The 26,228-nt window shown below is 38.6% G+C and overlaps 1 protein-coding gene across 7 annotated transcripts in view; it reads right to left on the reverse strand.

The window, feature by feature from the left end:
• Positions 1–26,228, reverse strand: part of LOC145976348 (transcription factor hamlet) — a 100,746-nt gene that overhangs the window by 37,834 nt on the left and 36,684 nt on the right. For 3 of the 7 annotated variants that reach the window (XM_083107420.1, XM_083107419.1, XM_083107423.1), the window contains 3 exons: positions 22,902–23,130; positions 2,850–3,212; positions 1,515–1,744 (listed from right to left, as the gene is read on the reverse strand). In XM_083107420.1, the coding sequence (XP_082963546.1) occupies positions 1,515–1,744; positions 2,850–3,144 (525 nt within the window). In that variant the 5' untranslated portion in view covers positions 3,145–3,212; positions 22,902–23,130. Of the gene's footprint in view, positions 1–1,514; positions 1,745–2,849; positions 3,213–7,721; positions 8,289–22,901; positions 23,131–26,228 lie in introns of those variants that run through there. The other 4 variants (XM_083107413.1, XM_083107411.1, XM_083107416.1 and 1 more) reach the window with 2 other exon arrangements.

Here is a 26,228-nt window from a genome sequence, read left to right on the forward strand (position 1 = left end):
ATGATTTCGAAAACTTTCCTTCAGCCTGCGCGGCTTTAGAGCAATAAGCATGGATCGACGTGAGAAATCGCGGTCGACCCTCTCTCTCTTTCTCTCGCGATGTTTTCCCTCTCGCACGCTTATGCGCGTGGGGTTGATAGATCGGCCCGACGAAACGAAGGGGTAGTTTGGCTTTAATCGATCCTGTAATCGCCACTCCGACAGTTGGCCCCGGCTGCCTTTTTGTCGGCAGTTAGATGGATGGCGCCATTTACATTTTGTCAGTGCGACATGCGCTAACGTCGCCGCGCTATCATATCTATCACATCCCCCTCCCTCCCTTCCTCTCCCTGGACCAGTACGCGATCAGTTTCCTACTGTCCAGACTTGGAAATCTCTTCTGACGCGCGTAACACGTCGTGGCAGGTCTCTGAAACCTACATTATATCGAGAATTGCAAAAAATTGAAGATAAGCGCTTATCACGCACGAATTATTATCCATCCAAGACTTGAACAAGCTGACTTTTCCAGTCTTCTGACTTCGAACTCCGATTTTACGGTTGATTGGGAATGTGCGGCCCAGTGAAGGTACGCACACACATGCACACACTTCAACGAATTCCATTCGAATTTCGGAATCGAAAAATTGTCGGAGGAAGTGAAAGTGAAAAAGATTGTCCGAGATGATCCAGTTGACAGATCTGTCAACGTGGATGACACCTTCGGCGAACGAATCGGCCAGGTGGTTGCTGTCGAAGACGACTCTGTCTATCTGCTCTCTGTCTCCCCTCCCTTCCCTTCCCTTTACCGTTGCCGGCATCTGCCGGATAATACCCGGGATTATAGCAGTAGAGGATAGAAGAGACCCACTGACATCGGGCTTGGACGCGGGATGAAACATTCCTGCGTCGAACTCCAACCATAAACAGATCGATCATCTTTCAAACGGTTCGACGACAATCTAGAATCGAGATAATGTCGGATGAGATTCGTGAATCTTCGCGAAAGAAAAAATCTGTACAAACGTATAATATTGATGAGAAAAATCAAATACTCAAATATGAGGAAACTGACTTTATTGAATTTAATATTCTCCTATATATTTATTTACACATCATATCGAGATAAAAAATATATGTTACATGAATCATATAGCAGGAAATATGAAATGCTAAATTTCCAAAATAGATTTCTTTTTGCGAGACTGTTTCGTTTTTTTTCCGAATAACATGAGCTTTTGCTTTTGGAATCGACAGGCATTGAAAAAAAATACTGCGTTGATTGGCTTAGATAAAAAGTAGCGAAAGTTTGACTATGTCGCAACATTGAGATCGCTGCAAACTGCAAATCTTTCGCTTCAAAAGGTCAGTTTGAACTGATGGAGCACCGACCTATTCGCTTCACGATTTACGCCTCGACTGCCTCTGCTCGAGAATTCGAAAGCGGGTGCGGAAACGATAAACACACATACACACACAGATATATATGTATATACCAATTGTATAGACTGCGAAAGTTGTAGTATGCGACTTACCTCCCACGCGTAACGGGGGTTGAAGGGCTCGCCTGCCCATTTGCCGAGGTACGGGCCGAATCTCGCGCCGCGGGGGATGTCTTTGCGTGCGCGAACATACGGGCCACCCGGTGCCGAGCCACCGACCTCGACCTCCGGAATCGGTGACACCCATTCGCGACTCGAGTGATCTTTAGATTCCTGCTTCATCTCCTGCTTTATCTCCTGCTTTATCTCCTGCTTCATGTCCTCTACGCAGATAAACGTTATAATGTGTTTATCGGTATATTTATATTAAGAATCGACAAAATTATAGTCGCAGAAATTGTAAATTCAGAAAATAGAAGCTATGATTATATTAAAATATATAAATACTGGGATGCGTAATTTTGACAAATTTTAAATATTTTTTTAATATGTAACGCATTAAAAAAAATAAAGAACAGAATAGACAAAATTTTTATTCGGGAAAAATCTAAAATTCTTAGGGATTTCTTTTTATTCTGAAAAGGCAGCGAATCTTATGGAATTTTATTGAGAAATTTTATTGATTTTATTTTATTGTTTTTATTCTGAGATTTTTTTAAACCATTTGTTTTATTCGCGTATGTTATTATATTTTTCTGCTTTAGTATTTAGATTATATAATATTATTGCTCTTATTCAAATTGAGTTTATGATTAATAAATTGATATTAAAGCTAGAAAAGGTGTATTTTATTCAGCAGTTAAATATTTAAAATATGCTCATGAGAATATTGAATAATGTGTTTAAAATATATCATAAATATGTAATATCTAGTTTATGTTTTCAAAATATAAATATTGAATATACATTATACAGTTTTTAGTGTAATTCTTGATGACTAAAAAATAAAAATGTTATGCCAAATGCAAAAATACTTCTTTATAAAATCCATTCAGCTCTTTTTGTTATTGTTTTCTTAAATCTAACAATTATCAAATTTAAATTGCTCTTAATTATTTTTTCCTTTTTGATCGCTTGAGTAGAAAATTTAAAAAAACGCACAAAATAAAAACAATTTACTTTGAAAAAATTTTACCCAAAAATTCGATAATTTTGAATAAAAATATCCAAAAGATCAGAAAATTCTGAGAAATTTTTTCCATCACGTAAGATTTGAGTAACCCCGAAAATATTTTAGAAAACGCAAATAACAATAATAAGAATAACTTATTTTAAAAAATTTCATCTCTAAAAATTCTGTAATTTTACCTGGAATTTGGATAAAAAATATCTAAAAGATCGGAAAATTTTGAGCAGTTCTTTTCGCGCGCACAACTCAAGCCGAGACCGTGAAGACATTTCGCATGTTCGGAAAACTGCAAGACTCACGGTACTCGTTGCTGTGGTCCCGCGATCTCGAATATTCCTTCCGCGCGTTTTTCTCGCTATAGTCCCAGGACAACTTTCTCTCCTCCTCTCTGGAAGATGTCAACGATTGATGTTCCTTCTCGTAATTGCGTTGTCGGTCCATCCCTGGCGAGTAACCGCGCTGTTGATAAGCGGTCCTCGATTGCTGATTGTAATCCTGCGACACTTCGTGCGCCTGAAGGGTTCTCGGATCTCTGTAAACTGGATTGTTGTTGTTGCTGTTGCTGCTCGTGCGAGTCGATTCGTTCTCCTCCATTTCTACGCTCTCGTTGCTGCCACCCCCGCCTGTCGCGCCCGATGTCAACTCTCCCTCGTCGCTGCTTCCTGGAAAGAAAAGAATACCGAGATTCTCAATGTAATCGATGAGTCTTGAATAAATGTACGAGAGAATAAGAAATTAATTTGTAAATTTATTTTCATAAAGAAATATTGCAAATTTATTTCATTCTTCCCATATTTTTCAGTTCGATATTCAATCTCTGAGACTAAAAATAGAAAAATTAGATTAAGTAATAGTTTCTATCAACAATTGAGATGAATAAATATTTTTATTAGTTACTTTTATTAATAATTTGTTTTATTAATTAGCGTTTGATGACTATAACTCGTATTTATCTCCTTTCACGTGTCGATTATTTGGAGGAGGTCAGTTGGCACTTTAAACATTTATTCAGTAATGCGTATTTAATAACATATAATGCACCATTTGCGAAAGTTCTATTTTTACTAGAAGAATCTACACGTGGAACGTTGATGAGAGACGATTTTCCGGAACGTGACGTATTGATTGGTCATTTCTAAGAAAGCGGCAATTCGCGTTGTGTTACCGCGATAAAGTCGCGGTTCGTGATATTAAACCCAAGTACACGAGCGTTTTGTTGCGAGAAAGGTCGTGGCTTCGTGTAAACTTTGCTCTCAATGAAGGTCGGAAAATCATGAATGGTTTCACAGGAGAGGTGCAATAAATTCATTCTCTCTCTCTCTCTTTCTCGCTCTCTTATAACTTGACGAAATCCTAGACACACAAGGACAAGTGCCAATTGGCATACGCTATCTGCGGCACGTTTCTTCGACGCAGCTGCCGCATGTAGTGACACCCAAGCCGAGGATGTTTGCTGCGATAAGAATTTTATTGTCCTCTTGTCGGCTGTTCTTGATGCATCGACGTCAGCTAGCGAACATTCGCATCGTCAAATAATTTAAATTGCGATTATCGTCCAATTCAGAGATGTACGAATGTTATTAAAGAGACAAGTTGTTTATAAAAATCTGTCATATTTTAAATTCAATTAAATTCTCTCTATATTCCTCGCATCAATCGTCCATTGTCGATTTTTATTACGGCAATTATTTTAAATATCACGCTTTTCGAAGCGATAAAGAGGCATCGCATGAATCTGGTTTTGTTTGTACAATTCGCCCCTTTTTAATGGCCTGTCTTATCTTCGAATCGAAAGATATATCCGCGCGGTGTATCAGCTATCTAAAAACAAACTGTGAACTTTACATCCGCGAAGATTGAGAGTCCTCTGCAAATAGCAAAAGTCTCGTGTGAATCGGCGACTAAGCAAATGATCGTCTCAGCGACGAGCTGGTAGGTGTATTGAGTAGGTAGATAAACTGTCGAGGAGAGACAAAGGGAAAGGAAGAACAAAGAGAAGGTTATAATTTTACTATCAAAATTTTCTCACGATTAATTTCGCACTAATTCAAATTAATTTATTCTTGCTCTTACATATTTAATCGAAGCGATAAAAAGAAGAGACCATTCTTCAAAGACATTTTTTCAACAAGGGTGAACTTTGTAGGAAGTTCATATACAGAGCGATAAAACGTTAAAAATATCAATTTTACGATGCCGGCTTCAATTCCATTCTAATCGAGAGAGTAAACAAAGACTTAAGGATCCCCGTCGACTTACGTCGACTCGGGTGAGTCGTAAAAGAAAACGATGATCCTGCAAGGCATGCTCGGCGACACGAAGTTCAAAGAGACAGGATGTCTACGAGTGGCGATAGCGATGCGCCATAACTAATGGAAAGAAATATAATGAATCGTTGAAAGATAGCCATCTGATATACATTCTGATTCCCAAAATGGAAATTATTCTATTCAAACTATTATGCGAATAATTACATCACAGTTATGTAAAGAGAATCGTATAAAAATAAAAATAAAAAATTAAGTGATACCAATAGAATTGTCAATATTTTATTACCATAAAATGTCAATATTGTCAATATATTTAATTGTCATAATTACTTTAGAGAATTTTTCTGTAATAAAAATCTCTGGGAATTAACGATTTTTTGTAACATTACACTTGTGTTAAATTGTTTTTATAACAAGGTTTATACATTATATACAAGGTTTATACGTTACATATAATTTAAATAAAAGGAAAGATCGAGTAACAATAAATCTCGAAACAATTGCAGAGACGTAGCATGGTACTGTTATCCCAAATTTCTATCTAAATCCGACCAGAGCAAACACGATTCGGCGGAGCCATTCGCTCGCGGACGGAGATGATCGTAAAGAAGAGACTTGATCGCGCGAGGGTACGTCGGATACGCACTTCAGATCCTCTCGCGCCGCTAGAGTCGATATGATACAACAACAATATTTGGGAAACCCTCGAAAGCCCAGGGGTCTTTGACTCCTGTGGGATACAAGTGCCGGGAGTGTATTTTTTCTCCCTTGACAGAGAAGTACGAGTATACTTGTTGAGCCATGCGTGACATTATCCGCGATGATAGCGGCTCAAGAGGCTCTAGGGATGATTAGAGCAAAGTGCCGCTCTAGTAAAACGCTTAGTGTATCCGACGCAAATTAATCGTGGGAAGAATTTCTCTCTCTGTCTCTCTCTTTTTAATATCGATCGCGCGAGAAATTTCTCTGCTCGATTATCCATAATAGATTTAATCGTGAGAAGCACAATAAGACATCAATCTCTGTTTTAAATGTATACTCGTCATAATAAATCAAGAAATAATTTTTCTTGATTTATCAAAAGAGAGAGAGAGAATTTTGTTATCGAGTAAGAACGCCATATGTATCATTTTACATAAAGATTACAATAAATAATTATTACAATATTATTGGCTGATGAAAGATATCTATCAATTGCACTATGCTATTTAAAATAATAATACGTATTTAGCGAGTTACAAAGCAAATGACTCTTTTGCATCGCACGGGGTCTATTGTACGATCAATGATTGATGCGCGTGTGATTCACTTCGTGAACTCGTCCATCGATTGCCTCCTGTTAGAATTGCACGCGCCGGATGTATAGACGATTGACGTTTCGCGATCAAAAGGTTTAACAAATAACGATTGGGCAAATGATGGATTAATCAATCGTCAAGTAGATAAATTAAGCGCGCGTTAAAATATCGTCAAGTGAATCTTGACTAAATGGAAAGCCCAGAGATACTGCGAAGTAGAAGAAAAATTTCGACTGGCGTATATTTCAGAAGAGAGAATAATTTTTGCATGAGCAAAATTTATTTCGATCGCAATTTTTAATCTTTGATTTTAGCAGATCATTTCCTTTCGAAACTATTTAATCCATAGTTTTGCTAAGCTGCTCTAAGAAAAATTGTTTAAAAATTGCACTTTAAATACTATTTACTATCAAAGTTTAGAATCTAGAATTTATAATATGGGAAAATGGAGGTTGAAAATTTTCAACTCGAGTAGAGACGTTCAACAATATTAAAACAATTTTTCTTCTTTTATTATCTGTCTTCGTTTATTATGTTGATTATCTGTCATAATTAATTCTTTACTCAACGTTACCATTAAACCCGATACAAGAGTTAAGACCTAGAGGTAATAAAAATACTCGTAAAAAAAAATCCGGAGTAATGCATCTCGAATGTCCAGCAAAGTAGGACTTGTCCAGGAGGCGCGAGCGCGCGTGGACTTCCGGAAAAGATAATTAAGCAAATTGGCGACTATGGAGATGTCGGAAGGAGCGATTGCACCGCGCATACAGACCACGTTGCTCTGACCGCACAGGACATCCTGGCGATATGAGGATCCTTTGGAAAAACGGGCGACGCACGTTTAATTTGTCGCGTCGCGAGACGTATCCGAGAGCTCCGATTGCGGATAACGCGATTAAAGACGCAATCTCGCTGACAATATCGGATCTCCCTATCAAGGCCAGAGAGGGGGCGCAGATAGAGGTTAATTAGAAAAGCGACGGGATTCTGCGGCCAGGAGCAGTATCGTGGAACGTCGATAACACTATCAGCATGTCACGGAATTGCCAAGGGGCCGAGGCAGGCCAAATTGGACGAGACGATCGAATCTCCGGAGTCTGGCTTCCGGACAGTCTGCGGTTAAGCTTCCTTGCTCGATGTTTGTACGAACATCGAGCACGGGAGAATGCTTGGCCTCAAAGGCGACACTTGTAGGAGCTGAGTTCATGATAACAGCCTGACGAACAGTGCTTTGAAAGCTGATCTTAATAAAGTAAACGTCTTGTTTGCAGAAGTAGATGATGACAAATGGCCAATCGTTAAACTATCTCACTTAGTTTAACTGTATTCATGAAATTAGGCTAATACGTGTAATTTATCTATGTAAAAGTAGGTGCAGAGCACATTCGATTTCACGAGTGTATCTTAATTTGATAAGAATTATTTATTTGTTGATTAATTCGTCTGTCGAATTAAGATCGTTCGATTGTCGCACCGGATATCAAAGATTTCGTCTTATCAATTCGCTCGTTTCACTACGATATAAATCGACGCGATTATCACAATCATGGATCCGTCGACGATTATATCCATCACCCGTCCTGATCGCTTCTCGACTTACCGTTATTCATCTTGCAATCCACGACGGAACGGGACAGATCGAGATCGTTCATCGGTGTGACTCGCCTCGGATCCGAAATCCTGGATCCTCCAAATGACTCTGGGTTCGGAGAGACTTTGGAGGATACGGATCACTCCCGGCACATCAGCATCACAAGAAGTTTTCCTCTCACGGGATCACGTCAACATCACGAAAAATGACGAACGGCGAGGTCGGCGGGAATTCGGGCCGAATGTTTTCATGATCGAGCGATCGATCGGTCGGGTCGACTAAGAACGCGGTCGCGACTGGGATTCGAGTACCCCGGGTCTACTTCCAAGGGGGTAGATATGATCGCGCGCCGGGGGGGTAGCGCCCGAGCCTTTCCAGAGCGGGCTCTGTAATAGGTAGGTAGGGAAGAGACGGACACAACGGAAAGAGCGCTGCTCCGTGTCAGCTGGCCCTTGGCGAACTAGAGGATCCAAAATCTGTTGAGAAGAGGATGGCACGACGAGGGTTCTCTCGGGATCCCAGGGACGATACACGGGGTGTGGCGGGTCACCTCCAACGGGACCTCTGGTTGGTTCACGGGCGGAGCAACCCCTATCGCATCGAGGTCCCCACCAAGGCGACTACAGCATCCCTCGGGAGAGCGAGCGAGAGGAACCTGGCGCTTCGGCGATGGAGCGTAATGCGACTGTTGAGAGAACCTGAGGAGGGGATAACAGGGGAGGGGATATCGTAACGTGATGCTGATAACGAGGAGGAGATTTCGCGGTAGCTGAATGTCAAAGTCGGGATTCTTTTCTCGAAGACGCGAGAGCATTGAGCAAAAATCGATTTTCATATGAAGGGTGGGACGTAACAATTTTATCAGAGTAACAATGTAAATGAATAATGTTATAATAATATAATAAATAAAACAATATAATAATGTAATATAACACAATAAATAATTATTTATTCACAATTACAACGAATAATATTTATATATTGCATTTTTTACTTCTCGTTACGTGCAATCTTAAACATTGCAAATAACATCACATAAAGGTAAATGTCTAGATAAAATTAAAAAGTATGATAAAAAAGGAAATAAAATTACTATATTGAGTTTTTAAAGAATATGAGAATTAAGTAAACCTTTGCGTACAAGAAATAACTTTTTTATATTCCTCTCATGTTTGCAAATGCTTTTTACTGAACTAGTACCAGCATGACACAAATCAGCTGAGAAACTGTCCCAAATCTGAACGACACGAAACGTACCGTTAACGCCTGTATTTCTCACATTCACGTTTTATATTTTTTCTCGCAAATGAATTCAAGAACGGTCACGAAGCAGAGCAAAACCTCCGACTGCATTAGCAGTCAGCGATAGGATGTCAACGGACTGAAACATTTTTTATCGCAAAAAGTCTAAAGGTGCTTCGATGAGAGAACATGAAGGGAAGGAGGGACCTCACGCGGAGATGAGGTCAATGGGATAGCCATCGGAGTTCTCATTGGACAAGGGTGGCCACTTATTTCACTGCGAAAAGTGACCGTCACAAACCTCCAAGTCAATTCTCGATTTCTCTTTTTCAATCGCACTCGACAATCCGACGTGATTCGACCATCAACGTGACTTCAAAATCAATCGGAGGAGTAGAATGTCGGAAACGTCAATGTCGTCGTCACGTATTGTTACTCTTTGTATGACAGAAAAAAATGATGTTTTTCCATGAACATATGTATAACGTTCGTCTTAACCGATAACGAGATTTTTCTTGTAAAATCTCAAACAAGCTCCATCAATGGCTCTCTCGCATGCATATACTTTTTCTTTCCTGCAAAAATGTCTCATTGTTAGAATTTTTTCGACGGAATATCCGAAATTCTTATTCTTCAAAATATTATCAAAGGCCGAAGGTTAACGTACTATTCAGAAATCGTAAAACGCGAAGATATAGACTTATTTTTATTAAAAGAATTTTATTAAACGAGTGCGAGTATTTATTGGAAAATCAAGCTAAATTATTGGAATAATTTTTCCCGCGCGCAATTTCCCTTCTTTTTTCCACAATTTTGTCTCTTAAAAAAAAAAGAAGAAAATAATCGAAAATTATTCTGCTACTATTTTCTCTGTCGCTTTATTTCCCAGGCTAATGGCGGGGGAGAAGGCGGGGACGCGATGATTTAAATCTCGCGGCCATAAAATCAGGACGACCGCGGATAAAGCCGCGCAGGAATATATGACGGAGCCGGGAAAAAGACGCCGAAACAAATCTTCATTTCGGGCACGGAAAAAGGCTGCAGTAACGACAATATGACTGTGTTTCGCAGCCGGGAAGACATGTGTCGCGTGCAGTTATATCATTCTTTATGGCCGGCGACGCCGGTACCCTTCTGTTCACTCGTCTACCACCTTCTCGTCCTTCGCGCAATATTTGGAGGGGCTTGATTTACACAGGCATAAAAATGTCCCCACATCACGGATGTTGATATCGCCTATTGCGCGATATCACCTTGGCACCAACGACGGTAAGAAACCGTGTATTTCTTGACGAAAGCGAAAGAAAATGTCGTTCTGCGAATTTTCGGACTTTTTTTAATTTGACAGATGAAGATATATAAATGTCACAAAAGTCTTCAAACTATATAAAAAATATATATTAAATTTATGTCCTTAAAAACTCTTGCTCGGATGTAGAGAGGTAATAAAGTTTGCGAGAATTAAAGTTGAACAATTTAATTATGTGTGCAAGCACACGATATATAATTAGATAATGGAGAATAAATGTAATTAAATACTAAAATTTGACAATTAAATATGTTTATGCAACGCTTGTTTATAATGCATTATTTCCATGTTGTACTATTTAGAAATTTTGCAAATATTTATAATTAAAATATTTATATGTTATTACGCAAAATTAAATGTTATTACATACTAGCTTTAGTGATAATTAGATATTTATCGTTGCTCATATATGTAACGCATGCGAAGCATAATACTGTTTAATTTCACGATTATTTTACGAAAAGCGTAAAATAATCCGCCGCGATTTTTTTTATTCTCTCGCGAGATATCACTTTTATTCATTTTTCGAATTTTCATTGTCTATTATTCTCTACTAATTAAATGTATTCCCAATTACGTTCGAGCATCAGAATCGTGGTTTCGTGAAACAGGACGCAGGAATTACCCGAGACTCGAGGATTCAATCGATTCTCACGCGTCGACGACGAAGACCAACGAATCTACGAGGGGGCAATAAATAACGGGAATATCAAAGGGTTATCAGATCTAAGCAGACCTCCTACGTCTGGCGAAACTTCTGACACGTGGAGTGACGATGCTGTAATGTCGGCGGCAAAGTGCGCGCGTGGTAGGGTGAGTTTGTGGGAGCGAGGAGAGGGAGGGAGGGGGATTAGGAGGGATGAGAGGAGGTAGGTAGGTAGGTAGGCGCGAAGCTATTAAACTGACAGAAACACTTGCCACCCCCTCGTCGCTACCCCCGATCTACTGCTGTTCCCCTTCCCCCTCGCCACTCACGAGTCCCCGGCCATACCATCCCTTACTCGGGGAACCCTACGTCCTTTGCTCTGCAACACCGGAGTTATTAATATTTTTCGCAGCCCCCGAAAAATTGTCTCTCCCGCGCTGCGACCCGAGCTTCCACGCCAGAGAAGCAATTTTGCGGGCGTGTCGTCGACTGTCAAAGGATGGAGCGACAGATAGAGACAGGGTTTTCTCTTCCCTCTCCGCGATCCCCAAATGACACGCGCATGGATTGTGTATTTTAATGAAAAAAATTGAAAAATATATAGAAAATCCATTTTTATTTCAATCACTTGTTCTTTTTAAATAAATATCATATCTAATAGAATTAAGCTATTTCAAAAAATTTCAAAAATTTTAGTTAGCTATATGTGACCCCCTCAAAAAAAAATTAGACTAATAAAATTTTTGGAAAATTTACAACATTAGTACCAGAGTGCTAATTGTATTCTCTGATACTAAAATTAAGAAATTTATAAAAACTTACCAGAGTGCTAATCGTATTCTCTGATACTAAAATTAAGAAATTTATAAAAAACTAAGTTCGACACATCTCACACAGAATTTCATTTTGAAGAGATTCATATATATATATATATATATATATATATATATATATATAAAACAATATTATTTATACACGACTATCAAGATTAATTATCACTAATTTTCGTTCGATAGTGTTCTTTAAAAATAAAAAAAAATTAGGTTGTTCCTTAATAAATTCACGAAATTTGCCGAAATTGCCATTTTTGGACTATTTAACTATAAATTACTCGAGGACGTGACGTGCTAGAGAAATTCTGCAGCCAGATTCGTTATCAGCGTCAAAAAATCTGTCAGATTCACCTACTCTGCTTTTTGCAACTGACCCTCGCAGGCCTGTGTTATCGCTAATTTTCGTTCGATAGTGTTCTTTAAAAATCGAGATATTAGAATTTGTTTATCTCAACACATCATAATCTTCGTTTACTACAAATTTTTATAAATTATTATTTCCTGACAAGTTCTCCTTAGATTGAGAGTTAAAGACGTACAAACCGGAAGAAAAATTCCGATATTCGTCGGATTCATTTTTTTCACAGTACTCAAGTGCACAATATCTCATTATGCGATCCCCCGGAGTTCGATTGGAAATACATCGACGCCGAGAAAGAGAGTAGAGTCTGCTCGGCGACGTCTCCTCGCCGTCGACCGTTAACGGTCGCACGAGAAAGAGGAAGGCCGAGAAGAAAAAATAAAGAGTAAGAGAAGGAGAGCGACTAGCTCATTGAGAAGAAGCGGAAGGAGAGAAAGAAGTCAGTCCTCGAGGCGACTAAACAATTGTCTCGCGCTCGAGTGGCCTCCTGTAAAAAGCTCGCGTGGTCGACTCCTCGACATAGAGCCCGGAGGCGATTGGCGCGTCTCCCCACAAAGACACCGAGAGAGAAGAGAATGAGAGCCCAGATCCGAGCGTGCTCGATCCGCTAAGAAAGATCGAGATTCGAGAGAAAAAGAGAAAGAGAGAGAGAGAGAGAGAGACACGTGCGTGTCCGTGAATGCCATTTCAAGTACATGAGCATGAACGTATGTCCCAGAGAGTGGCCGAAGTAGAATGACGGATCTACGAAGTCGCGTCAACGGTCGACCCGGGAGTCTATAATTTGTGTTCGAGTCGAAAATCGCGTATCGGTCTCTCTCTCTCTCTCTCTTTCTCTCTCTCTTTCATCCCCATGTTGTGTACGCACACAAGACGCCTCTCCAAACGCTGGCTCCTAATATGTCATTGAAGGCATAAGTAGTCGAGAGGAAGAAAGAATGGGGAGGGCAGGGGAGGGGAGGAAGCGAGCGGGACGAAGAAGAACCGCCCTCCCGCTTGGAGGAACTTGAGACGCGATTATTGTTGCGCCGCGTGCACGCAGGAGCATTGTCCCTCGTTAGGCCACCGGAAGTCACCGGAAGACGATGAACTAACGGAAGACCCCGTGCCATGGGGGGCTTCTTTTGCGCTCGCGAAACGCCCCCCGTGTCTCGATAAAGAGACTCCGCAGCTTGTCGTTGTCGTCCCCCCTCCGTCCGTCCTCCCCCTCTCACTCTCCGAGAGACACGCTCGACTTAACGATTTTTAGAGTCGAGTTGAGATCGCCTCGAGATACAGAAGAATGATTTTTATTTATAGGAATGATTTTCTTCTTGAAATAGCGACTGTAGATGATTTCTCAAATTTTATAATATAAATTTATTTATTTGTTATATTTTAATGTTATATATATATTATATATAATATATATATAACATATATATTATAAACTCGCAAATATACAAGACGATTTTCATCCAACTTTACGTGTCTATTGATTCGTTTATTTTATTTGTTACGATTTTTACTGATGAAATATTTTATAAGATATTTTTTTTTAATTCTACATCTACAAGATATATTCCAATTGATATTAAAGAATATTTTGTCAAAATGAACGCTAAAATATATCGATAGATCGTTCGATGAATCGAATATTAATTAAAATGCCGATCGTTTAATGATGATTGACGCAATGAAGCGTTAGAGGAGAAGGAAACTGGGTTACGCGGCCAAGATCGGCAGAAAGAGAGATCCAGATGCGGGCGATAGAATTGCGGCACGCGAGCAACCGGAAGTCGACGAAGTAGGGAAAATCCGGTGTACGTTGAGCCCTCTTGCACCCTCGTGCAACTACCCCGTTCCATCGTGTCTGTTAACTTTGCGGCACGTCTTATGTGTTTTAAAGTTTATTAGCTTCTCTCCTGTTCAAGTCTCTCAATTGTCATGAATCCTATATTCAATTGCTAAGTACCTGTTTGACTTTCCTCGCGAAACTACTTTATCAAATTCCTCTCGTTAAATTCGGTAAATAACGAAGATTAATTGTTAAATCATCTTTACTCAATCTGATCGTTTCTTGATTATTGTTTATTTACACTTATGTCTTATGTTTGAATACTTCAAATTTATTGGCTTCTCTCCTGTTCGAGTCTCCCAATTATCGTGGTCCTAAATTCAGTCGGTCCTGTTTGACTTTCCTCGTGAAACTGCGTCTATCAAATCTCTCTCGTCAAATCCGGTACATAACGAGGATTAATTATTAGATCATCTGTACTCAATCCATCTGATCGGCCCTTGAATATTGTTAAAATAAAGGCATCGCTCGGTTCTTAATATTGCAACCGTGGTTAACGCGCCCGGAAACTACACGGGGCGCTTAGCATATATCTTTCTATGGCGAACGAAAATTCGTTTATGAATTAATCGGCGAGTGGCGCGCGCGATTCGCTGCGATTAATTCAGGTGCACCGGGTTTGTGCATCGAGTTTACACCGCGTCGGCGGCTCGTGTGTCCAGGTAAGCGTCCACCGAAATGGGCGAAAGGGAGCGAGAATGAGAGAGAGAAAGAGAGAGAGAGAGAGAACGAGGGAAGGAAAAATCGACGGGTAATCAACGGCGATATATACATATGTATGCACACCTACCACAGCCGCGTAATATCGCGGATGCAACAAAGTGCGAGCTTATTGGAAAGCGCGCGGCTCACGCGGCTGGAAGGCAGGACAGCGTGCAAATATTGATGCATTAACAATGCAGGCTAATTATGTTTTGGTTCGAGCGTGGCTCGTTCGCCCTCGTCAAACGGGCGGCGATGTTGATGGCGTGGGTTGTGTAGTGGTAGCGTGCTCCGGCTGATGATGATGGTGGTGGTAGTGGTGATGCTGGTGATGGTGATGGTGCGCGAGCGGACCGGGGGATAGTAATGCTACTGGCATACACGGCGGTGACGACGACTAAACTAACGATTGTGTGTGTGTATGTGCGTGAATGTGTATGTGTGTGTATGCGCGGAGTTTGCCGTGCCCACCGGCCAGGCCATTGCGCCATTGTGATCCGGGCTTCGGCACACAGCCCCCGGGTAATTCACAGGCGCAACTCGCCGTTAAATTAATTTTATCTCGTGTCCGTCATTAAATTTCAATCTCTCGGTCGGACCTCCCCACCCGTTCCCCCCCCCCCCCTTCCCATGGACGGTTCGCCCGTTCTTACCGTCCGAGAGCGAGAGAGCTTAGAAGGATAACGCGAATTCGCGTAACTCGTCGGCGAAAAAGTTGTTAATCAACCACCCCCTTGGGAGGGTGGCTCGCCATAATTAAGGTCGCGCCGCGGAGATGAGGATTTTATTATTTTTTTCTCCATTCGGCGAGAGAGACTTCCCTTTCAATTAACAGAACATTACACTTCGTTACTTTGTGATTCTTTTTCCTTTTGCCAAAGTATCGCAATACCGGTTAAAAGTGTGTGTATTCTTGGTCCAGCTGTTTCGCAATTCATCGAATAAATCAGTTATATCGCGTTCCTCCCTCGGTATTATAAATGATAAATGAAGATAAGAGAGAATTCAATCTTGTGTATATAAATTCCAATCGGTTCCGTGTGCGTGTGTGTGTGTGTGTGCGCGTGTGCGACTAGAAATAAAAGTCGACTGGAATTTAATTGATTCGTTTCGTTTATCTAAGCGGCCCGTACGTTTAAATAAGAATGTAATCAGTTGGACGCGGTATCGCGACCGAGAATATAAGATTTATCTGCGGGAGAATCGACGCACACGCAAGGACGATTAAATTCTAATTAGGCTATCCTTCGGGCTGTTTAAACGAGGCGCACGCACTCGACGAAATCTCGACCCGATCGACGTTTTCTCGCGCGCGGAGGAACAGGATCGAGGGAAGGGTGAGACCCCTACGGATATATCGGTCCTTAGCGGGGCAAACCGCGCAAGGGTGGAACTCGTTCGAGGAAGGAAAGGGAACAGATGTTTTTGAGCGCGAGCAAACGTCATAATCTATGTTCCGCAACATCGTAATTAAAGGAAAATGGAAGTTTTGCTCCTCTTCTTTCTTTTTTCGCGCTTTCGCTCTATTTTTATCGATTCCCTAAAAATGTTATAAAAATATTACATAAATTATATAAATATAAATATATATATTATAATTTATTCGAAACATTCTTTTATAATTCTATTATTTAAAAAATATATTTATAATATATATATATATATATATATATATATATATATAATATTTTTATATAATATTTATATAATATTTATATAATATATATATTATAATATATATTTATAATATAGAGTGCTTGATTTAAGAGTATACACTAAATTATTTTTTTAAATAATAGAATTATGAAAGAATGTTTCGAATAAAAATTCTTTTATTTAAGAAAATTTACATAATGACTCGAGCGAAAATTTTTAATTATATATTATCCATGAGATAATTTTATTTTTCAAACTAGAATAATATATCTATTTTATTTACTGCGTTTATGTAAGACATTTTATTGCATAATATCGGATTTTTTCTTAAAGTAAAATAAAATAAATACATTATTCCACTTTTTAAAATAAAACTGTCATGGGAAATATTTAAAAAAATACTTTAAAATTTTTGTTTAAATTTTCTTGAACAATACTTTTATTCACACTTATTCACACTTTTCTTAAACTAAAGACTATAATGAAATAAATAATCAAAATAATTTTAAAAAAAATTACCTTTTAATCATTCATTGACTAGCACATAAAGAAAAATAATGATCTCGACATATTCTAGATTATCATTATTTCTCATTTAAATCGATTGTGCATTAATTGCAGAAATAATACGCGACGAACGAAAACTTCAATTAACAATTGAAGGAAGCGGGGAATTTATCCGTCTAGGAATTCATGGTCGTTCCTTCTTTGTGCGCCCTGTGAAAGGTCTCCCGCTCTTTTATTCTCCATTCCGGGAATACATCACCGCTCCGGCCGAGCAATCCAATCTCGCGGCCTCCAGATATCGGCCGTAGTTAATCCTCGCGCGACGGTCCTTGGCCGAATAAATCGTCGCGAAAAGAATCGAATCTCCGCGACGGAATCTCACGCCCGGCTCGTAAACAAGGGGCCGACAATGGAAGGCGCGCGCGCGCGCGCGCTCACTCGCTGACCGTCTCTCCCTCCGGAATTTCATTCCGTTTACCATCCCCCGCGGATCCTGCGAATCCCTGTACAACGCGAGATAAAAAGCGAATTCGAAAGTTTAAATCCTCTCTTGGACTCGTGCTGCGCAACCACCGAAGGTGGGGAGGAAAGGAGAAATAGGGGCGGAAGGGCGGCTTGTATCGGCCACTTCTCTCCTCATCTGGATAGATACGATCTGACCGTTTACACCTCCTCTCCCTCCTTCCCCCCCCCCTTTTCACCCCCGCAACACCCACAGAATGAAATGTCGGTGCGCGCGGGAAAGGGAGATCCGCGGAGACTCGATCATCGCGATCGCTCCCCTCCTTCCCTCCCACCAGTTATCCCTCCATTTAAACGCTCGTGGACGATTGTGCGAGTCCGTCTCCGAATCGCGTTGGTATCGAGATCGTTATCGATCGACCTTTAACGTCGCGCGACCATTATTCATTTGCAGATCGAAGCTCGATAGCTTTCGATTAGATGAGAGAAGCATTTGTTGAAACGAGAGAAGATACAGTCGTTTAATTTTTTTGCAAACAACGGAGTTTCTGTAATTCGCGAAATATGAGAAATGGAGAAAATTTTTGCCTGTAATCTCTCTTAAAATTTATCTAAAAAAATGAATAAAATAAAATAAATATATATATAATATATATTTACTTTATTTTAGAGTGTTTCTTAATAAGTGCGAAAAATTAGGAGATGATTCTTTGTCGAAAATTAAGGGGGATTTTTCATATAAACATATATTCCTACACGCCTCCGGAATATGATCATCTAAAAATATGCATCAAAAAGTTTGATTTATTTAGAAACTTTTTTATTTTTTTATTTTTTTCTTAAAATCAATAGTTTTCAAGAAAAAAAATAAAATACGTTATCGTGCACAGCATGATGCTAAATAGCATAGGTTTCGAATAACGAGAAGTTAAATTTTAAAATAAAAATAAAATTAAATAAATTTATCTAAAACAATAAATGTTGGGAAAATTGGAACAAAAACAAAATTATAATAAAAACCTAAAAAATAAAAACCTAATTTTTACCCCCATTTTTGGAGGAGGTTTTTGTAACTCCACAGGGAGGGATGTAGGAGTATATGTTTATATGAAAAACCCCCCTCAATTTTTGACAAATAATCATCTAAAATTTTTCACACTTATTAAGAAATAGCCTATATAATATACTAAAATAATAAATCAAATAATTAATTAATTTATCAATGGATTATAAGAAAAAAATATATATCGAAAAAATAATATATATTCGTTTGTTTGGAGAAAGGAAGGGCTACTAGATAAAGATAGTAAATATTTTCCGTCACACAATTTTCTATTCTACGTGTCTATTCCATCGATCGACGGATGGATTCGATCGAATCCTCGCACACATTGCGAAGGATCATCGCTCGCTGACAAACGGATTCGCAATGGCAGAGATAAGAGGCCAGATATCTCCGGCAATCGTCACTCCATCACGTGCGAATAGACTCGCCTTCGCTCAACAATGCTCGGAAGAATAGCTCCGTGATTCTATTCAGGGAGGGGAGGGAAAAAGAGAAAGAAAGAAGCTACGCATCTCCGACTGCGCGAACACTACGGGACTCTCGGAACGAAAAAAAGGGGGATGCGAAACGAGAAAGATCGGGGAGAGGGGGATGAAAGTACGACAGCCATCTGGGAATCGAGTATCTCCGATCTAACGGCACCTTTTCGTCGAAATATCCGCAATTGTGGAAGAGTAATCGATGGACAGTGTAACCCAGCGAGGATGTGTTAGGGAAGGTGACTCGCGTCACCCTTTGGGACCTTCGAGGGCGCGATTGAAAGAGGGAACGTAAAGCAAGACGTTTCTCATCCCGGGGACATCTCTCTCGTCAACGTAACCTACAGTTGCATCCTCCCGATTTACGCACCGAAAGCGGCGTAAAGGAGGAGACGGGAGGAGAGAATTTGAAAGGCGTGAAGTTGAAGAGTCGAGGGTTACGGAGCACCCTGCGGTGCGACATCGATGGTACTGTAATTTCATAAAGATCGCCGAATTGCGACGAGATTTAATCGTGTGCCTTAAGAACAATCGCTGTAATGTCGAATCATTTATCGGAAAGAAGATAAGAAAATGCAAGAAATGGAAATTTTCTTTTGTAATCTCTCTTTTAAAATTTATCTAACCAAAGAATACAATTTTAAACAAAACAAGTATATATACATATTATATATAATAAAATAATAAATAAAATTATTTATTTATTTATTTCAATTATTTTTGATTAATCAATAAAGTACAAATAAATATCTTTAATATTTATTAATAAGAAAGTACGTAAATTATATGTTACGACAAATTTCAAAGTATAATAATAACAACAACAACATAAATAAAATTATTTAAAATAAATAATATTAAAATTAATAAAATTTTTTAGATTAGACACTATTCCGAGAATCATTATATAAGATTCATACGATGTATCACACAAGTAACAAGTTGAAGACTAATCGAGCAACAGTCTATCACCTGCGAGCGATCGTGCCGTGCTCGAAAAAAAAAACATTCGAAATTGAAAAGTCAATGCACCCTTTTCTTCAAAAAGCAAAAAATGCGACAACGCACAAAAAATGTTGGAAGAAAACCTCGACAGTTTGCAGAGGAGAAAGCATGCTTCCTCTCATTTACTGCGCTCAAGGGCTCGCGCGTCATTCCGAGGATATTGTTTGCGGTTAACCCTCTCGAAAATCTCAATCGAGCAGAAGGCAAAGAGGATCAATCGCGAGGCGTGAGAAATCACAGCAAGATATTCACGACTCTCCTGCAGCCAATAAGCCGAGAATTCATATTTCACTCGAAATTGTCAGGGGGAGATGCGACCGATTCTTTCTTTCGCTCTTGCTCTAATTTGATTTCGATAGTCTTGACGACAACCTCCCCCGCGACGCGGAAGGAACAACCAGGAGTCGTAAATAACTGACGAGGATCCGAGTGTCGGGGATAAAAAATTAGGGAAGCGCGATAAGAGGGAGAAGATCCAATTTCGTTGTCGTTCCTAAACGAACGATCATCAAACTCGAATCACGCCCCGCAAACTCGTGCGGGGGAAGGAAGGAGCGTGTATTGCCGCGATCCCTCTCTTCGAAAAAAAATTTGATATATTTCTGAATTGAAAAAAAGTAGCGCATTTATTTTACACAAATAAACAGAGAGAGAGAGAGAGAGAGAGAAAGGGGGAGGAGGAGAAAATATGCAACATTTGGAAAATGAACAAACGGATATTTATTCCCGATGACGTCCCGAGAGCGTCAAGCTACTTCACAATCGGCCTTTCATTGTTTTTCGAAAATTTCATTACTCGGCGTCACGTCGAACGTCGATCTGGGAAAAAACATATGAAATGTCAAAGGATCTCGAAATATCCGTTTAAAGCCTGCGGTGCGCGCGATTCGACTCGGTGTCCTATCGAAATTTCAAGTTCGATCGCGAATTCGAATCCAGCCGCCGACCGGCTGCTGATCGGTTGAAACGGGAGCGCGCGTGCATCAGACATCAAACGGCCCGGCTTGGTCCTTTGATCAAGCTGTCATTCCGACGCGACTCCTGTCGTGTTACGAACGATACTCGCGATCGACGTTAAATGGCAGCGGCGCTAAAAAACTGATTATCGTGCCATCGACAATGGCGTGATATCAATTTGCATTCGGAGTCTAAAATACACACACACAAACACACTCACACGTGCAATATTGTATAATCTGCAAGTGCGCAGATTACATTGCGAGCAAAGATTCCTATTGTATTTTGATAGTTTCGATATTTATTGATTCGATTTAAAAAAATGTTATATTTTAATGAAGAAGCTCTTTTGATATGTTAATAATTGATATGTTAATATGTTGATAATGTACGATGAACACTTATTGTAATAATAAAAAAAAAGTTTCTAATTTTTATCCTCATTTTTAATTTTGTAAAAATATCTTTAAAAAGAGTTTAAGAAAAATTATTGAGTACTATCGATCGGAGTGACTCAAAAGAACCTCTTCCTATTAAAAAAAAAGAAAATTTTAATTGCTAAATCAAGAGAGAAACCAAGGATATTTAAAGTTAACCACAGTATATTCCCTTATTTGACCTATAATTTTGATAAAGAGTATCTTTCTCTATCTCTAATCGTTTCGAAAAAAATGTGATGAATTTATCAGACTCACCCTATAAATATATAGTTGCTTATTGTAAATTCATATCTTTTTCTTAAAAAATAAAAAATGTGTGTTTTCTTTACACCAATTTTAACTCCTCTCATTATTTTGTGCACAAAAGTATTGAGATAAAATAAGCGAAAATATTTCTCCCGCTCTCTCATAGCTTGTGCAAAATTATGTCAAATTAAAGTATAAAATATCTTGTAAACTATATTTATTAATATATATTTCAGCCGTCCTTTATATATCCTTACAACTTATGCTAAGTATTGCGAGGAATCGATTTATAACAAATTATTATATAACAAATTATATAACATATTATTAATGTATATATAAATAAATTTTTTTCTTATCTTTCTTTTTTTTAATTTTATTTTTGTTTTATGTATTGTATCACTCTTTTTAATTTTTGTTATATGTATTGTATCTTTCTTTCGTTCTTGTATTTTTTACTATTTCTTTAATATAATATTATTATTATTATTATTATTATTATTATTATTATTATCAAAGCAAATTTCCCGTAAATAAAGTTTTTTATCTTAAATTAAAATTTTTTTTATCTTAAATTAAAAAGTAATTCCTTTTAAAAAAAATAAAGATAATCTTTGAAAAAATCAAAAGATAATCTTTTGAAAAAAAGAATTGAGATGATCAAAATGTGGTCCTTTCAAAATTATTCAACTTTTGTCTTAAACGTTTTTTTCGTGCAAAATCAATTGCGAGGATATCTTGGAAGGTAATTTCTCGTGGCTCACCCTATATATATATATTTGAACATTTTTCTTTAAAAAAACATTTTCATCCTTTGCAAAATCAATCTCGATGTAACAGACGTAGCTGTAGCGTGGAGCGTACTTATTTTCGTTGTTTTCGCGCGCCTCGCAACTGACACGTTTTACTCCGGCCTCGTCGTTTTGTAATGCTCGAAATGAATTTACAGCCACGACAAGAGCGGTCGTTAAACATTTGAAGGGGGAAATGCACGAAAATTCGACTCACCGTCGTTTTCTCTCGCGGCACGGATATCGAGCACTGACGAACGTTTCGACGAGAACGAAAATTCACCTAGAGATAACGGAAGCCCGAAAAAAAAAGAACGTTCCTTTTCCACCCCTCTCGCTTTGTAATTGATAAGAAAATATCATATTTTTTTTTTAAACACAAAATAGATGAAACGTTCAGATGATGGGGGTGAAGGTTTAAATGATCAATCCACTTCGATAGAAACCGAGTTCGCGCACTGTAACGTCAGGTCATGTCATCGACACATATTCGGAGACTTCCGATTAAGGGACCGAAGATGGCAATGACGTCTCGACGTGGAGGATTAATCGTTTTCAGCCATGACCATGGAACGATATTATATATATCGTATATATAATATATAAGTATGCGTATGTGGACGTATACGAGATATACGGTGAACATGTACCTGGATATAACGATGGCGATGTACGATACCCACCGCTCGGCGAAATGGCTTACATAGCGAAGCACTCAGAGAGGGTTTCCCGGTTTTGCTCTCGCTACCAGCGTAAGACAACACGATATAAAGAAGCTTGGATGGCAGCTTCTTGTGATGCTGTTACAGCAATCTATGGCCGTACATGACCGGTCGTACTCGTAATGGATGTTTTTCCGCAACATCGTAACCGAGAGAGCTAGCGAAAAAATAGATTTTATAATCAGGTGTACTTATATGTATCAAACACAATTCTGTGTAAAATTATTCTGTGTAATTAATTTTTTTACACTTATTCGTTATATATTAATTAATTCGAATATTTCATTATATCTATGAACACATCCTTTTTATTTAAGCTTTACTATTTTTCAAAAAATTAATCACCCTCTTTAATGCATTTCTATCTTATATGCGCTTCTGCTAATGATTTTTTTAAATTCTTCTTCTTTTTTTAACTAAAAGAAATTTTTTCCCGTTTATTCTTAATAAATAAATAAATAAATATATTTTATTTTGAAGAAAAACAGCTACAAAAAGATTTAAAGAATTTCCACGTTATATACAAAAATTTTGTTAATTTCAATTCTGTCAAAAAATAATTTACTAAATTGTAAGAGATTGTTAGAATTGGAAATAAATAGAAAATATTTGTAAAAATAAGCAATCGGAGATATTTTACAATGTCGGAAGATATTGACAAATACTTGAGTGAAATCAAAATGGCGCACAAGAACATAAATATACTCTGTGCGAATTCGAAAATCGAGCCACGCCGTGCTAAAACATCCCCCGACTCTCGTCCTAATGGGGCTCCGTCTCCGAGGGCACTTGAGGGCGTGTAATTGCTAGAATCCACGACCCTGCTACTACACCGCATTTACGTGTTATGCGGGGTGCGTGTTAGGCGCGGATCGACCACCTACTGGGTGTCCCGTATATCTCGAACCGCAGCTCGCCACGAACTTCATCAAGTCGTCCTTGCGATTGTAAATTACTTCCGATATCGCAAAATTGACGGCTCGAGAAACTTACTATTATTGTAAATTTAAATCCCACTGAGATAAAACCTTTTCTTCTTGATTTTTGATTTTTTTAATACTTATTAACATTCACTCTCACACCTTTGTAAAATAATTTAAAATATAATAAAATTTTTATACACACACACACACACACACACACACACACAAAATATCGATATTGAAAATATTAATATTAACAAAATAAAATATTTAAAATATTTAAAAAATATAAAAAATATACATGCAATGAATATAAAAATAAATGAGTATAAAAAAATATATATGTATTAATCTCAAAAACATTTCGAAAAAAATTCGCTGTTGGGAGAAACAACATTCTCGATGGATACACAAGGATGGGGAGGGGGGGGGGGAGGTAACAAAGGATCAAAAAATCGAGAGTCTAAACGGCGTTATCGACAACCCTACGAGGTAAGAAAGAGGGAGATGGCTCTTGTCGCTAAGGGAGGATCAGCAGCGGGGGTTAAACGACGAGCCACTAGAAAACAATCCCTCGGTCGCGCGCGCATTTATGGATGCTCTTTTCTTTTATTCCCGCAACTCTCTCTGTCTCACTTTCTCTTTCTCACGCGTGCGCGTCCGCCTCTTTCGGTCCGACAGATGGTACGGCCGCATTTTTGTTTCAAGACTCGCGCCAACAATCGTCGCATTAGAGACAAAACGGCTCGACGATCAGTTCTTTGAAAGAAAAAAAAGAATGCGAGAAAGAGAGAGAGAGAGAGATGGGTTGAAAATAGAGGTACGAGGAAAAAGAGAGAGGGAAGGGGGATAGGGTTACAGGAACGGCCGTGGTCCAGCGATCGCGGTCACAGCATCTCGTGTCGGCAACACATGTCCAAACAAAGAGAGAAAGAGAAAGAAAAATCTCGCTATCGAGAGAACGATACGATTGACACACAGCACGCGACCCATGAATAATGATTATATTCGTATAATCGTATTGTTCCCGCAAGTGTACGACTGTTTGTTGTTATATTGGCGATTTTTGTCGCAGGTACATGATCGAACGACACAGAGTTCGTTTCGAGGGTGGGTATAATCGTCGCGAATTGTTGCGAAACGAGGGCATCTGCTGCCACTTATTAATTACCCGCGAACAATATCATCGTTCGATTTGGGATATAAAAAAAATGTATTAGAAGAGTCTTACTTAAATGCAAAAAGAGTAAATATGTGTGCAAAAAAAATTTAACATATTGAAAAACGATAAATATTTTTTCTCCGCTCTAGACTCGCATGTAAAACTCGATAATCTCGGTTCTTTGGGAGAAAAAAAGAGAGAGAAAGAGGAAAAAGCTAGACATTTAATTTAGGAAATTATGTATTGCACACATGTATAAAAATTAAATTTATTAAATTTTAATTTTGATGTGATCGACAAGGGTAATATTTAACAGACAAGCAATTTAATCGTTATTTAACGTATTATTTACATATAATTTGTTAAAGCGAGATAAAAAAATTATAAAATTTAGAAATAATATTTTGCAATATAATTTCCACAAGTTCTGTCTATGATACATCGCATATCAGATAAAGATTATCCGATACAAAGATTTTATAACAAGCATACATGAAGCTTCTTATCTTGTTCCGAGAAGAGGAATATTGAGATTGCTTGGATATTGAATTATCTAACATCGTGAAATCCAAAATAAATAATAAATATGATCATAATAAAAAATACATGTGTGATCATGAGTATAAAATTTTTACATAAATAAATATTTTCAGAAGAAAAATTTTATGTATATGCGAATCTGACAAGAATTGTCAGATATCGTTACCAATTACGCATTCCTGCAGACAAACGTTCCGCTAATTAACATGTCGCGCGCCGACGAAGATAAACTGAAAAGTGCATTAACGATGCACGTGACACTGGAGGCTGGAACGTCACGCGATGACAGCCGGGAATTTCTACTACTTTGTCGTAGTTCGAATACACATTGACAACGGTGAATTTTCGCGCGTGAACATGTGTACGAGTACGTGTGCACACGGAGTCTCCCCTCTAATGGATTTCACTCATTTTTCTCCCTTCCCCTACCCTGACATCAATCTCTAAAGCATCTCGGGGATCTTTAAGGGCTTCTTCGCGCGTAACTCGTTTTATTCACTCCTTCTCTTCAACATCGAGAAAATGCGAAGAGCACATCGTTCGATCCTCATTTGTTCGCGTCGATTAATCCTTTCTCGGAAATTATGGTTTCATCCGTAATCTCCTCTCTCTTTTAGCAATTTTGAATTA

This window comes from Camponotus vicinus, unplaced genomic scaffold (assembly GCF_025532165.1).
Source record: "Camponotus vicinus isolate PSW18456_S1 unplaced genomic scaffold, iyCamVici1.0 SCAF_1, whole genome shotgun sequence".
Taxonomy (NCBI): domain Eukaryota; kingdom Metazoa; phylum Arthropoda; class Insecta; order Hymenoptera; family Formicidae; genus Camponotus; species Camponotus vicinus.